The sequence below is a fragment of the Lithobates pipiens genome, unplaced genomic scaffold, assembly GCF_037356315.1.
Source record: "Lithobates pipiens isolate NorthernLeopardFrog02 unplaced genomic scaffold, aLitPip1_a1.2 Scaffold_24, whole genome shotgun sequence".
NCBI classification, from domain to species: Eukaryota; Metazoa; Chordata; class Amphibia; order Anura; family Ranidae; genus Lithobates; species Lithobates pipiens.
Window position 1 is genome coordinate 18,274,058 of NW_027507786.1, and position 16,182 is coordinate 18,290,239.

At 48.3% G+C, this 16,182-nt stretch overlaps 1 protein-coding gene across 1 annotated transcript; it reads right to left on the minus strand.

Annotated features, from left to right (window-relative positions):
* Positions 1-515: 515 nt before the first annotated feature.
* On the minus strand, positions 516-14,613 carry WEE1 (WEE1 G2 checkpoint kinase; the record flags this gene model as incomplete). Its single annotated transcript, XM_077453638.1, is given in 12 exon segments — positions 516-3,970; positions 5,715-5,736; positions 5,739-5,859; positions 6,087-6,246; positions 7,448-7,533; positions 7,536-7,570; positions 8,978-9,073; positions 11,864-12,010; positions 12,969-13,090; positions 13,968-14,140; positions 14,245-14,308; positions 14,408-14,613. Coding segments are annotated over 12 exon segments (1,386 nt in total), but the record flags the coding sequence as incomplete, so codon positions are not given.
* Positions 14,614-16,182: the final 1,569 nt, after the last annotated feature.

Genomic DNA, 16,182 nt, shown 5'->3' on the forward strand with positions numbered 1-16,182 from the left:
GGGGGACCCTCCTGTCTTTCTGCCAGTGTCCAATCACCTGCAGGTGGAACGTAACACCTCTAAAAAGGCAGGGGGTCTCAAACTGGTGGCCCTCCAGCTGTTGCAGAACTAAAAGTCCCATCATGCCTCCGCCTATGGAAATCATGCTTGTAACCGTCAGCCTCGCAATGCCTCATGGGAATTGTAGTTCTGCTGCTACAGCTGGCGGGCTGCCAGTTTGAGACCCCCCTTCTCTAAGGTCTAATAGAGCTGCCCTGTCCCCTGTGATGTACAATACAGAAATTCCACTGTGGAAGAGAACCCGTTTACCCGTCAGGAATGTAATCCGCTTCCGATTCCTGAGCCGCCACTATAAAAATGATGAGATCCCAGCTTCCGACTCTGTACAAATATCCATCACAGAATCATTCCTACCAAATGCTCCGGCATTTCCCGTTGGGGCAACAACCACCCCCCCCCCCCCCCCCAACAAAAAGACACCGGCATGGAAGGCAAACAATGATACTTGGACCATAGAAAGGAAAGGCCAGGGAACTTTATTTACAGGTAAGAATTTACAAAGGTCAATGTACAAAAGGAGTTTACATAATCATACAACAGACACGGCGGAGGATCGGGGAGGAAAAACACGAACATTCAGATTTTAAGCTTTGCCTAAAAAGCAATAAATTCTGCTGAATCTGCGCTGTGACTTTAGACCAGAATCTGGGATTTTTCACCACTTTCCGTCTTGACAATGGGCACTGGGACAAGGGGGGGGGGCACATCTCACCAGTATTAATAAAATCCCAACAGAACTGCTGACCCTCAACCCATTCAAAAAATGAGAACAGTTTGGGCTGTGCCAAGCCAACCATGCATGGAAAGGCGTGGCTGCACCAAGCCAACCATACATGGGTGTGCCAAGCTACCCATATCTGCAGGGCATGATGTGCCAAGGAGACTATGCATGGAAGGGCGCAGCCAGGGCGACCCAACCCAGCACTGAAGGGCGCGGCCAGGCCCAACATGCATGGAGAGATACAGGTGTGTCAAGCCAGCTTTATTTGGAGGGGCACAAGCATGTCTAGCCAGCCATACATGCAGGACGCAACGTGCCAAACCAACCATGTATGGAAGGACACTACTATGGAGGGGTACAGGCCATACCAAGCCAGCCTGAACACGCATGGAGGGCACAGCGTGCAAATCTAGTTATACATGAAGGGATTTGGGCATTCATAGATGTACAAACCCTTCAGCATTACATGGGCATTGGGCAACCCCCATTACTACCCATTAGGCAGTACACCGCAGCCTTTGATGGCCATTATCAGCTCTGTCAGATTTATAAACAACATTTTTGAACCCCCCCCCCCCAACTAATTCTAAGTTTCTGGGGCCCTCCATGTGATCTCTCTTAAAACAGAGCTGAAAAATCACCCAACAGCGAGCGCGGCTCTGTCCACCAAGATTGCAACAGCATTCGGTGCCCACAAAGTGTGCGTTTATCCTTTGCGGTTACCAAGGAAGGAGTTACTGGGCCCTGCGTTTACTGATTTACAGCTACGGCCTTCCTGGAATTTTATATATCAGCATTTGATTTGTTTAAAGTTAATAACCAAATAAAGAGCCGCCATATTAAAAAGAAAATATATATATATATTTAATTGAATATGACAGCCAAAAAGCGCAGACAAGGACACTTCATGTGAGAAATGCATAACTGACACGCAATGCGTCGGTCCCACGGGTCAGATTTAAGTAATGCACAAAGAACATCCAATGGGGGAGATTTACCAAAACTGGGAGAGTAAAATCTGGTACTGTATATCAGCCAATCAGCTTCCAGGTTATATTCTGAAAGCTGAACAAACTGAAGTTAGAAGCGTTGGGACTCCTCCAATGCACGGCTGCAGCAGATTACGCACTCCCAGCCTCTCTGGTCAGAAGATAAGGGGGGCGATTCTGATGCCACAACCGTCGGCACACATTAATAGGCATCGGATGAAGAAGGGGGGGGGGGGGGGTCACAATTAATATCCAAATGACCTGAACAACAATATTGCCAGTACAAACATCACAAAAAAAAGGGGGAGGGGTCACAAAACAAGGTGCATCGTGGGGCTGGGAAACAAGAAAATTGCCTACGCAATGGGGTGAAATCCAAGGGGGTGCAGAGGAGTACAGGGAAGGCCCCTCTGCAATGGCGAGGGGGGGGGGGGAATATTCCAGTACAACATCTGCAATGTGGGAAAATTAATCCTCCAATTCAGGGGGTGGTCAGAGATTGGGGTCACCCTTGCAATGGGGTAAAATAAACCATCCAAACCAGGGGGGTGAGGGGTTGGGGGGGGGGTCACCCTTGCAATGGGGTAAAAAAAAACACCCATCCAATCTGGGGAGGGGGGGGGTCACCCTTACAATGGGGTAAAATAAACCATCCAATCCGGGGGTGGGTCACAGATTGGGGTGCTACCTCTGCAATGGGGTAATTCCAATCTGGTATCACATCTGCAACCCTCCATTTGAAGGTTGGGGGGGGGGGGGGGGGGGTGTCACCTTGGCAATGGGGTAATAAGCAAATAATGGGGCACAGAGTTATAGATTTTTTTGGGGGTTACCTCTGCAACGGGTTAATATTTCAATTTAGTATCACACCTGCAATATGGAAAATTATCCCTTCAATTTAGGAGGCATGGGTTAGATATTTGGGGGGGGGGGGCACCAATGCACTTGGGTAAATATTCCAATAATCACTGCTAATGGGGTAAAAATTAATATTCCAATCTAGGGACCCCGGGGGGGGGGGGGGGGGGGTGTTAGTGCAGGGGACTTGGGGTCACTCCGGGTAAGAGATAGGGGTGGGTGGGGGAGGAAGTCACCAGCAATGATTGTTTAATGCTACAATTTTGTACATCAAAAATACAAAAGAAAAAAAAAAAAAAAATCCTAAAAATAGCAGCAAGTTTCACGCAGCGTAAACATGGACTCGTTCCATGGATCCGCCCGTTGCTGAGAAAGTGCTCAAAGTTGAACAGACAAGACAAAAAAAAAAAAAGTCACAATAAAAAAAATGTACCGAGGTACACAGTACAACCACCTCTGGCGCCACGTCTGCCCTCCCTACGTTCCTTACTTTGTAACCTTCTGCAGAGTCAGAATATATCATATTATACACATTTACAATAAAAAGAAATTACCGTATTAGTACAATTGTTGAATTTCAACTAAACAACCAACTACAGTAAAAGTTTTAGAAAAGCGTCACATTATATAAAGACGGCCGCTGTGTGTGGTTTTTCTTTTTTTTTTGGACGCCGTCTCGAATAGCGCAAACTCTTTGCACACTATGCGTTTAGCTTGATTGAACCTTACCCCTATAGAGGCTAACATGTACAGGTCCTAGATGGACATAAAACACTATAATAATAATAATAATAATAAAACCACATCGCCCCGCCCCCCCCGAAAATGCCCAATGTGGGGCATCAGGACCGCCAGTAACACCCAACAAGGTGATTGTGGTGGTGGGGGAGGGGGTCAGACATGGTGCTGGAAAAACACCGAAGTGCTGCCGTGGTTATGGCAGGAGGGGCTCTTCCTCAAGGCCTCGCAGTGAATCAATAATCAGCCGTCATTTGTGGAGTTTTTAGGAAAAAGTGTAAAAAGAAGAACCTAAAAAGTCAGCAGCGATGCTCCCGGGGTCGGTGGATTTCGGCAAAGGAAACAAATGCTAAGCGCGTAAAAACAAAACAAAAAAAAAAATATTTATATAAATCTTTAAACAAGATTATCAGTCCAGCTTGTACGCAGCTCAGCACTTTATATATAAGGTCAATATATAGTCAGGCTGACCGATCGGTTCATTTTCTTTCCTATGAGGCGAGCGGCTCTGCCGGTCTGCGCCGTCGATCGCGTGGTCATTCTGTCGGGAAACAAGGCTCGCTCCTCCGCCATCGCTTTCGCCATCTGTGCTTTCTTTAGTTCCCTGGGGGAGGGAAGAACAACAAGGATCAGCAAGTCTCATTACAGAGAAATACTAAGGACTTTCGTATGTAAAAAGCCAATATAAAAAAGGTCACAAAAAATAAATAAAAAAAAAGTAAATACAGAAAGTTTTCAGATAAGAGCAGACGAGAGACCCAACCATAAGCCACCTCACCACTTGCCAACCAGTGGTGGGTGTAATTAATAAATTATATATTGTATATCTATTTTTATTAAAAAAGAAAAGAGATAATATATATTAAAAAAGAAAAAGAGATAATATATATTAAAAAAGAAAAGAGATAATATATATTAAAAAAGAAAAGAGATAATATATATATTAAAAAAGAAAAGAGATAATATATATTAAAAAAGAAAAGAGATAATATATATTAAAAAAGAAAGAGATAATATATATTAAAAAAGAAAAGAGATAGAGATATTATATATATATATATATAAAAAAAAATTATATTACACACACACACACACATATATATACATATAGCGCTATATACACTAATACATTTTTACACGCATGCGGCGGCAGGTCGATCGTGCAAACCACTGTACCCATACAGCAGTCCGTGCATGCTACACTGTGGGCACACGCCACCCCACTGTGTCAATTTCACCAGCGACCCGTACAGAGGCAGAACGGGGATCTGCCCATATAAATAAGGAGGATCTCTGTTATGACCAGGGTCGTTAGGGGAGATCTGCTGTTGCCTGTGATCTGGAACAGCGATCGTTGATGTTCCAGTGAGCTCATCCCCCACACAGTTAGAACACACCTAATCCCTTGATCGACCCCTCGTGTTAACCCACCGCCCTGACTGTCATCAATATATTGATCAGTGCATTTTTAAGCACTGATCAATGTAATGTCACTGGTCCAATAAAGTGTCACTTTAGGATCAGTTTGTCATCCGCAAAAAAAAAAAAAAAAAAAAAAAAAAATTATATATATATATATATATATATATATATATATATATATATATATATATATATATATATATATATATATATATATATATATATATATATATATATATATATATATATATATATAAAAAAAAGATGGTTGCCATTCCATAAATCTTTTCCATAGTTTGTAGACAAGAACATTTGCGCAAATTGCATTATTTTTTTTTTTTACTAAAAATGTGTAGGAGACGATCTCCCTCTAAACGAATGCATTTGTTTATATTTTTTTGGATACATATTATAGCAGAAAGAAAAAAATGTTTTACGTTCCCCCCCCCTAAAATTGTTGTGATATTGAATATAGTAAAAATAATGCGTTTTTTTAAATTGTCGCTCTTTTTTGTTTATAGCGCAAAAAATAAAAAACTGCAGAGGTGATCAAATACCATCAAAAGAAAGCTCTATTTTATGGGGGGGGGGGTCATAAATTTTATTTGGGTACACAGTTTTCAGTTAAAATGATGTAGTGCCGTATCGCTCAACAAAAAACAAAAAAAAATAATGGACTGCTCATGGGGGTTGGGGGGGGGGGGGCGGGGGGGCAGTAAACCTTCCAGATCTGAAATGGTTAAACACTTCCAGACCAGTGACACCCATATTTATATATAAAAGATAAAAAGCTGGACTTCAAGTAGCTATACCAGGTGACCCGACACTGAGCTGGTGGTCTTGTAAATACATTCCTAACTATACACCGCCCCCCCCCCTCACCCCACCACCACTGCAGCCTCTTGGTTTGTCAGATAAAGACTCACTTCTGCAGAAGAGCATTTTTGACCTCTCGGCGTTGAGTTCTATTCGGAGTTGCTCGGCACTCTTGCGGGATGCAGAAAGGAGCACGTGGTGTTTGATGAGGGCCACCGAGGACGGCCTTTTCGCTGGATCCGGGGAGATCATTAGCTGGAGGACAAGAAGGGAAGGTCAGAGAACTCAGTACAGTAAAGATTTAAGCAGCAGCTGCCGGCACTACACAGCAGCAATGCCACTGTGCCCGAGCCAATTCACACTGCCAAGGCGGTACTACTGGGCACAGAGTGGTCTGGCGGGTGCGGTACGAATGTCCCGTTTAGTCCGGTTGGCAATTGGCTCCCCCCCCCCCCCCAAATGCAGCCAAATCCGTCACTTACCTTAATGAGATCCATCAGCTCCGTGGACAGAACCTGCGGCACAGTGGGCAGTTTTCCTTGCCGGATTTCATGCCACTGATCTCCATTGGATGGGAGAGGATCGGTCCCGGCAGCACACCAGACAGTCAGTGCCAGGGCAAATATGTCTGCTTTGGGCAGCCTGGGAGTAGTCCTGCAAGAAAGATTGTAATGATCAGTCGCAGTGCACACCGTCCGCTATCGGTGCAGTCAGGTCACTAGATTTCTCTGTTACAGGCCAACATGTGTTTGGTACATCACCGCTTGGCGTGTTTCAACATCAAAAATGAACTCTTGGTGCCGGTCCACACCACAATGGCATGTGGGACATGCAGGTTTCCAGTACGGCACAAAACGCAATGGCTCTGCTAAAGGTACCACATATTCCTTACAGCACCCCAAACAGTGCATCTGCAGCCACTGCGGTACCATGCGATTTGGTGTGGCACTACTTTGTGTGGCCTGTTACGATTTACAGCCCAACTAGTGAGCTGTAAAACCACCACCCCAAGCACAACCACCACCACCACCCCCAGCCCAAGCACAACCACCCCACCACCACCACCCCCAGCCCAAGCACAACCACCACCACCCCCAGCCCAAGCACAACCACCACCACCACCACCACACCACCACCACCACCACGCCCAAGCCCAACCACCACCACCACCCCCAGCCCAACCACCCAGCACCACCCCCAGCCCAACCACCAGCACCACCCCAGCCCAACCACAGCACCACCCCCAGCCCAACCACCAGCACCACCCCCAGCCCAACCACCAGCACCACCCCCAGCCAACCACCAGCACCACCCCCAGCCCAACCTCCAGCACCACCCCCAGCCCAACCACCAGCACCACCCCCAGCCCAACCACCAGCACCACCCCCAGCCCAACCACCAGCACCACCCCAGCCCAACCACCAGCACCACCCCCAGCCCAACCACCAGCACCACCCCCAGCCCAACCACCAGCACCACCCCCAGCCCAACCACCAGCACCACCCCAACCACCACCACCCCCCCCAGACCCAACCACCACCACCCCCCCCCAGCCCAACCACCACCACCCCCAAATAAATCATCTTGTATGGGAACGTGCAGGAATGCCACAATTCCAGCGTGAACTGACCATTACAGTCTACAACTCTCCTTTACACCGTTTTCATAAAAATGTATTTTTTCATTTCCTAAACTAGTATGAAAAGATACAATTGCAACATGATAAATCTCCCCACATATGTTCCGGCCGTGATTTTTTATTTATTTTTTTGCTTTTCATGCAGAAGGATGATCTCTTCAACTGAAGCGTTTATAACCGGCATCAGCCAACATATAGAAACACAGACTGCGATTCAGCACAGGATCCACAACACTCACTTCTTGTAAGACTTCATTTGCCAGGAACCGACAGTCACCTTCCTCCACCCTGCGGGACTGCACACTCTGGTCACATGACCCAGGTCACCTGTTCAAAGAGAAGCAGAATTACAGTTTTTTTAGATCCCTGAAAATAAGTTGCTGTGACACAAAAACGGTCATCTTCCATCACTCACACGCTTTATACTACTCAACTGAAACCTCTTTTCTCAGCCATTTGGTGAACTTTCCATGACACGATTGTTCAATTTACAACATCTGGTTTTAGGTCCGGTTCACACCGCTGCGGGTGAGAGATCCGGATGTGATTCGCACCGCACTGCAAATCACATCCGATCTGTCTGTGCGATGCGAGATTCAGCCATACAGATAGTATGGCTGAATTTGCATCGCACCCGCCGCAAACTCGCACAGGACCCTTTTTTTGGTCCGCAGCAGAATCGGGATCGCATGGGTGTTCACACCATGCGATCCGATTCCTGTGCAAGTTTGCAGATCGCACTGCGATTATGCGGACTGGTCTGGGGGGTGTCATTAAGATTTCATTGACACTCCCAGCAGTCCGCATAGGGCAGTGTGAACTGCCGGCGGGAGGCATGCGATGCGGGAAAACGCCGCGGATTCGCAGCATTCCCGCATCGCTATGGTGTGAACCCAGCCTTAGTGATTGTAAAGCCTTTAAATTTACCTTACAGCACTCTATATGCAGGAAAATAAAATCACCTGTTTGTGTGCAAGTCGCTTTCTACGGTGGCACGTGGTGTTTTTTTTTTGTGGGGGGTAGCAATGAGCACTAGCCAGGGACCCACAAAGAAGAAGAGGATCAGGGACGTTCTGTGCAAATCCACTGCACAGCTATGACATTTGTTATTTTAACTACTTCAATAGTGGGCACTTTTGCCCCCTCCCTGCCCAACTTTCAGTGCCATCACACTCTGATGACAATTGCGCAGTCATGCGACATCGTACCCAGATAGAGCTTTCTATTGGTGGTATTTTAATCACCACTGCGTTTTTATTCTTTGCACACAAATAAAAAAAAAAAAAAAAAAAGTTTGTCAGAAAATTTTGCAACTCATTTTTCTCCTTCACTGATGGAGGCGCTACTATGCCACATTGATGGGCGGCACAGACTGGCATCACTAATGATTAGTGCTGTGATTATATGTACACGTCTGTCACTGTCAGGCGAGGAGAGCAGATAACCAGCACTTCTATTATTTACATGCGATTGACACAGCTGATGACATGGGTAAAGAGTCGCGTCTTTACCATGATCAGGGTTACTCCATGTCCCAGGGGCACTACGCAGCCCCGTGGGTGCAAAGAGACTGGGGTGAGGCAACGTTGTCCCGAAGTGCAAAGGATCCCACCTACCATCATTTGTCTATACAGCGGGCGGCAGTTCATAAAATTATGGCCTTTACAACCACCAAGTTCCAATCAAAAATTAACATTAAAGAAACAAAAATAACTAAAATTAGAGGAGCCTCACCTATTTTATAAACCACTTTCTGAGGACCGCAATCTTCATCATCCACTTCTTCTATTGACGAGCTGGGCACCACCGTCCGAGATATAAAGATGTTACCTAGAAATGTGAAAGAAGTGTCAATTAATAAATATTTGTCAGATGTCCAACAAGGTTTCTCATAAAAAGGAATAATGGACTTTATAGGCACAGAGAAAAAAAAAAAAAAAAAAAAAAAAAAAAAAAAGAACATTATACATTTTAATAATTTGCAGATAGTACAAACAATATTTAAAGCAGGGACAGTTTTCAATCCCAGAGTTGTATAGGTATGTACTATATGTGAATTATTAAAAATTATATTTTTTATATGTGCCTATAAAGTCCATTTTTCTCTTATTTAGCATTTATAGTTTACATAGGATGTGGCGCACCCAATATTTAGGCGTTGCATTGCCCTAAGGTGGCAATAAAAATCAATTTCATCGCCTAATAAGGTTTCCCCAACCAGGGTGTTGTGGAGCCGGGGAGTTCCTCCCGAGGTCGGTAGGGGGGGGAGTTCCTCCCGAGGTCGGTAGGGGGGGAGTTCCTCCCGAGGTCGGTAGGGGGGGGGAGTTCCTCCCGAGGTCGGTAGGGGGGGAGTTCCTCCCGAGGTCGGTAGGGGGGGGGAGTTCCTCCGAGGTCGGTAGGGGGGGGGGAGTTCCTCCCGAGGTCGGTAGGGGGGGGGAGTTCCTCCCGAGGTCGGTAGGGGGGGGAGTTCCTCCCGAGGTCGGTAGGGGGGGGAGTTCCTCCCGAGGTCGGTAGGGGGGGGGAGTTCCTCCCGAGGTCGGTAGGGGGGGGAGTTCCTCCCGAGGTCGGTAGGGGGGGGGAGTTCCTCCCGAGGTCGGTAGGGGGTGGGAGTTCCTCCCGAGGTCGGTAGGGGGGGAGTTCCTCCCGAGGTCCGGTAGGGGGGAGTTCCTCCCGAGGTCGGTAGGGGGGAGTTCCTCCCGAGGTCGGTAGGGGGAGGAGTTCCTCCCGAGGTCGGTAGGGGGGAGGAGTTCCCTCCCGAGGTCGGTAGGGGGAGTTTCCTCCCGAGGTCGGTAGGGGGAGTTCCTCCCGAGGTCGGTAGGGGGGAGTTCCTCCCCGAGGTCTGGTAGGGGGGAGTTCCTCCCCGAGGTCTGTAGGGAGTTCCTCCCCGAGGTCTGTAGGGAGTTCCTCCCGAGGTCTGTAGGGGGAGTTCCTCCCCGAGGTCTGTAGGGAGGTTCCTCCCCGAGGTCTGTAGGGAGTTCCTCCCCCGAGGTCTGTAGGGAGTTCCTCCCCGAGGTCTGTACGGGAGTTCCTCCCCGAGGTCTGTACGGGAGTTCTCCCCGAGGTCTGTACGGGAGTTCCTCCCCGAGGTCTGTACGGGAGTTCCTCCCCGAGGTCTGTACGGGAGTTCCTCCCCGAGGTCTGTACGGGAGTTCCTCCCCGAGGTCTGTACGGGAGTTCCTCCCCGAGGTCTGTACGGGAGTTCCTCCCCGAGGTCTGTACGGGAGTTCTCCCCGAGGTCTGTAGGGAGTTCCTCCCCGAGGTCTGTAGGGAGTTCCTCCAACAATGAAAATCTTCACACACAATAAACTGCTCTCATCAATTATGTTCTTAGCGGTGTGCACACCGGTCAACAAAGGGTCCCTCTCCCACTCGCCCCTTAACACAAGGGCTCCTCCTTCCATTGGCCACCAACGTATGGGACCACTAAACTGACTACTAATATAAAAAAAAAAAAGGCAGCATTTTTCTAATGGACACCAATGCAAGGGGTGACACTTTTTTTGGTCTTGCTTTTGTGGCCATTACTATTCTTTGTCACATTACATGTTTGTTAAACTATTTTTCTTTTAGAGTAGGGGAGCGTTAATCATCGCTGAGTGTCAAATATATGAAGGCAGGCCATACATTATGTAATTATTTTGTGGTTGAAGGGAAGGAAAAAAAAAAAAAAAAAAAAAAAAAAAAAAAAAGAAGAGAAATTGCTCAATTCTTCCATCACACACAGTCAGTGTTGTTTGGGGAATCAATCTCACCGCACTATTGTGTTCTGCCAGCAGAGGGCGCACAGAGGTTTCCCTGCTGGCAGTATACGATTGCTATAGCTGTTTTGTGAAGGGGGGGGGATAAAAAGAAAAAATATATATATATATATATATAATATATATCTACAAATACCTGCAGCCCCAATCCACAGCAAGTGACAGTGCTCTGTGCATAGGAAAACTACAAGGGTCCAGTTCATTCATACTTCCTGTCAGATTGTAAGGCGGCACAGTGGTGTAGTAGTTAGCACTCTCACCTAGCAGTAAGAAGGGTCGCTGGTTCGAATCCCAACCACAACACTACGTGCCTGGAGTTTGCATGTTCTCCCTGTGCCTGCGTTGGTTTCCTCCGGGTACTCCGGTTTCCTCCCACACTCCAAAAGACATGCTGGTAGGTTAATTGGATCCTGTCTAAATTGTCCCTAGTATGTATGAATGTGAGTAAGGGACCTTAGATTGTAAGCTCCTTGAGGTTAGGGACTGATGTATATGTAAAGCGCTGTGTAAATTGACAGCGCTATACAAGTACCTGCTTACCTGTACAGGAAGGCAAATACACTGGCAGATCTGCTGGAGACCAGCATGGCACCAGCGATCTGTTTATTGCTGGTGCAATGCTTTTACAGGCAAAAAAAAGCATTTTCTTCAAAAAGTGAGCTTATCCTAGAATAAATCTAGTAGAGGGTCCCTCTAATAAAACTGAGAAGTTATGTGGCACATGTGAACCGTTACTGTATTATCTAATGTTATTTCAATAAAGATTTTTTTGAATACAGAAAAAAAAAAAAAAACCACACTTGCGTGCGGCTGGTCTGCAATGAGAAGGATGCAGCGGGAGAGGATGCAGCGGGAGACTTACTCGGCTTGATGTCCATATGAACCAGAGCCATGGAGTGGATATACTTCAGGCCTCGGGCCACTTGTAGGAGGAGGTCCTTTAATTCGGGTTCAGTGAAGTAGCGCATATTGCGGTAGTTTTCACTAATGGAATCTGCTAGACTGCCACCTGCAGGACGACAAGAAAAAAAACGGCTTTACAGCAAAACTCACAAGAGAAAAATCACTTCCAGCAGCACAGAAAGTGAAAGCGGCCGGATTCCAACTGTCACATTTTCAGCAGACATTAGAAAAACTTGTGTAAACATTCAACCGACCGACACAAGCCGAGTCACTTCATTCCTTCCGCCTTGTTTGTCTGATAAACATTCATGTCATTAACAGGGCGAGAGCAACCGACACCGTCCGAGACCGACCGAGAGAGACCGAGAGAGACCGCTTCACATCCCATCCACTGATCTGTCAGTGAAGTCATCGACATCGGAGAGCCGAGGACAAACGTTGGAGAATGAGCCAAAGATTTCATTTTCACAAAGTCTGCCGCTTCAGTGTCTATGATGGAAATTTCCACATAATCCGGAATGTTATGAAGATTTCATTGCAATGTGTGTGCCATGAAAATGAATTTAGCACAACTCCATAACCACCCCCCCCCCCCCCCCCCCCATCACCCCTCCACCACCGACACCATAATCCCCTCTCCTGACACCATGATCGCCCTCCACACAGCGCCCCGCCCCCCATGATCCCCCTCCACATCATTCCTCTCACACCCCCCAACACCATAATCCACACAACCCCACCATAATCCCCCCTCCACACCTCAAACAACCCCCCCCCCCCCCCCCCCCGACACCATAATCACCCACACCATCTCCCCCATAACCACCATAATCCCCTAACACCATAATCCACACACACCCCACCTGACACCATAACACCCCCCCCCCCCCAATAGGTATTATCTAAAGAACCATTATGGAGGGGAAAACTCCATTTGTTGTTGCCACCATCCCAAATATATTGTATATAGAGAATGAGTACTCCAAGTACCAGGGAGTACTCATTCTCTATATAAACACCAATAGGAGGAAGTTACATTTGACTAGACAGGTTGCGTTACTCACCATTACAATATTCATTCTGAATAAGCATATGATCGTCTTCCGCCCACGCCGAGTAGTACCGTACTACATGCGTGTGCTGACCCAGGACGGCGTGTGCGTACACTTCCCTCAGCGCGTTCTGCCTGCAAGGAAACCCACCGTCAGTATACAAGACCTCGGATCCCATCGTATATACAGATCCGGTGCCAGCCTCACCCCTCCACATCGCTGTGACTTCTCCGGCGAGTTGCGGCAAGCGGCCACATTTCCCGTTTCTTTATAGAGACACAACGTTGGAGAACGCAAGTCTGGGCAAATCTTTTTTTTACTTCCAAGATTAAGGGGGGGGGGGGGGGGGGGGAAGAAAGAGAGAGAGAGAGAGAGAGAGAGAGAGAGAGAGAGAGAGAGAGACAGCCAACACAGAGGGGGGCAGAGAGAGACAGCCAACACAGAGGGGGGCAGAGAGAGACAGCCAACACAGAGGGGGGCAGAGAGAGACAGCCAACACAGAGGGGGGCAGAGAGAGACAGCCAACACAGAGGGGGGCAGAGAGAGACAGCCAACACAGAGGGGGGCAGAGAGAGACAGCCAACACAGAGGGGGGCAGAGAGAGACAGCCAACACAGAGGGGGGCAGAGAGAGACAGCCAACACAGAGGGGGGCAGAGAGAGACAGCCAACACAGAGGGGGGCAGAGAGAGACAGCCAACACAGAGGGGGGCAGAGAGAGACAGCCAACACAGAGGGGGGCAGAGAGAGACAGCCAACACAGAGGGGGGCAGAGAGAGACAGCCAACACAGAGGGGGGCAGAGAGAGACAGCCAACACAGAGGGGGGCAGAGAGAGACAGCCAACACAGAGGGGGGCAGAGAGAGACAGCCAACACAGAGGGGGCAGAGAGAGACAGCCAACACAGAGGGGGGCAGAGAGAGACAGCCAACACAGAGGGGGGCAGAGAGAGACAGCCAACACAGAGGGGGAGAGACAGCCACTCCACTAGACAAGTCTGAACCCAACTTACTCGTCAACGGAGCCGGCAAGAGGCTTCTTGGAGCGTTTGATGGCGTATATGCATCCATCCAGCCTCTTCACGCACTTATAGACCGCGCCGAACTGACCCGAGCCGATCTTCTCCAGCTCATGGAACTCGATGGCGTACCGGGACTTCATGTTACTTTCAGTGATGGTGATCCTCTGTGAGGGTCAGAAGACAAAAAAAAAAAAACAAACAAACAGTTATCCTCCGCCCAGTCCCTACCTCATGTACAAGATTTACAAATCTGACAACACCGATTTACCTTCGCCGGCCGGATCCCCTCATCCAACTCTCCATCGCTTCCCTCCATCGCCTCCCCATCAGAACTAAAGACATAGAAACACAAAGGGTAAGACTTCATTCACTGGCAATACGGCTCATCCCCACCGGGGGGCAGCACTCCAAAAATAAAAGCAAATCCTCACTCTATCACACAAGACCTCTTCCTCCTGCGATCGTTCCCCGACGACGCCTGCAGATCCACAGACTCCGGCGTGAACGGGTTGATGTTGCAGTGAGGCGTGCTGAACCGGGACTCCAACCGATCCGACTTTTCCACATCCTGGAACAGAGACGTACCGCGGCTCCTCAAGCCGCTGGAAGCGATTCCTCGGGCTCTGGACAATAAACTCTGCGGACAAAAAAAAAAAAAAAATGGCATTGTTAATGATTGGCCGGTGCTCTGCAAGAGAAAGACCCATAAATGTCACATGGAGCCCAGAGAACCATCAAACCCTCGCCTGCCCGGACCGGTTTTCAGCGCTCACACTTTGATGACAATTGCGCGCTCATACAACACTGCACTCAAATCACATTTTTGTCATTTTTTCCACACAAATGGCTTTTTTTGGTGGCATTTAATAACAGCTGGGCTTATTTTGTGCTAAACCAAAAAAAATACAAATAAAATAATTTTTGCAAATGGGTCATTTTTTTCTCCTTCCATATGCACAGCTAAGGCGACACCGGCGGGCACAGCTAAGGCAACCCCGGCAATGGTAGGTGACGCTGGCGACCTTCCATGATCGGGACCCATGTCTCTCTCGCAGCTGCCAGCGATCAGCTTTCTCCTTCTTACGCTACCATTGTGAGGAGGAAAAATAGCTGATTACTGGCTCCACTTACATCACATGATCAGCTGTCATTGGCTGACAGCTGATCACGTGGTAAGAGGTCAGGATCGACTCCTTACTCCGATCTGTGATTGGGCAAGTCTCAAAGGCTCGCTGATCAGAGTGCGCTGCGCAAGCACGGGAGGACGTCCAGGGACGCCCTCCCGGCAAATTAAGTCTGCGCTGTCTTTTGGCTATAGCGTGGATGGCAAGTGGCGATCCCCCCCGCCACATCTCCATTTTTGGCCCGGAAAGCATCATAACCAGCAAATCGCTGAGGCCATGCCGATCTCCTGCTGACTGTCAGTATAGGCCGTCAGGCAGTTTCACATTTAAAACAGGAAGAATCCATTAACTTTTATCCTGTAAACTGGTGGTGGGGGAGGGGAGGTGGAAAATGAGGCAGCCATATTGGGCAAGCTCTGCAGACGATCATTGGAGGACCAATATAAATAGGAGCCAATAAACCTGCCGGCATATCTCCGGGGTGTGGGAGGAATCCAGAGTACAGGGGGAAGACAAACTATCTTGTGTCCTGTCTGGGATTTAAAACGGAGGAGCCAAGTGCTGCAAGGCAAAAGACCCGACCACCGATGAGTCCTTTGCTAGAGGACACTGAATGGATGGTGAGGTGGAGGAGCCTGGCAGTGGCATTCATGGACTGAAGGAGGTGGAGTCTATAAAAGGTAATCCAATGAGGAGGGTGTTGTAGTCCAAGCGAGAGATGACCAGGCAGTGAATCAGCAGCTCGGTGGTGTCATCGGTTAAAAAGGGGCGTGTTCTACTATTCTGGAGATGTTGGATGTTGAGGCGGCATGATTTGGACAGGGATTGGATGTGGGCCGGTGTCTTATCATATAAGGTCCCCCATCCGATAGTGTCCGCTGTGTACTGCGCATGCGCAGTACACAGCAACACAGATTCCGAAAATTGCCGAGGATGAACGGCGCCTGCGCCGTGAGTCTAGGTTCTATCCCCCCATCCAAGTGGACATAGAGTAAGAATATAAAAGAGCCGAGCGCAGCAAGGCCGAGTCCGAAGCGTGGCGAGCGAAGCGTGGCGAGCGAAGCTCGCCCACGAGGAGCCCT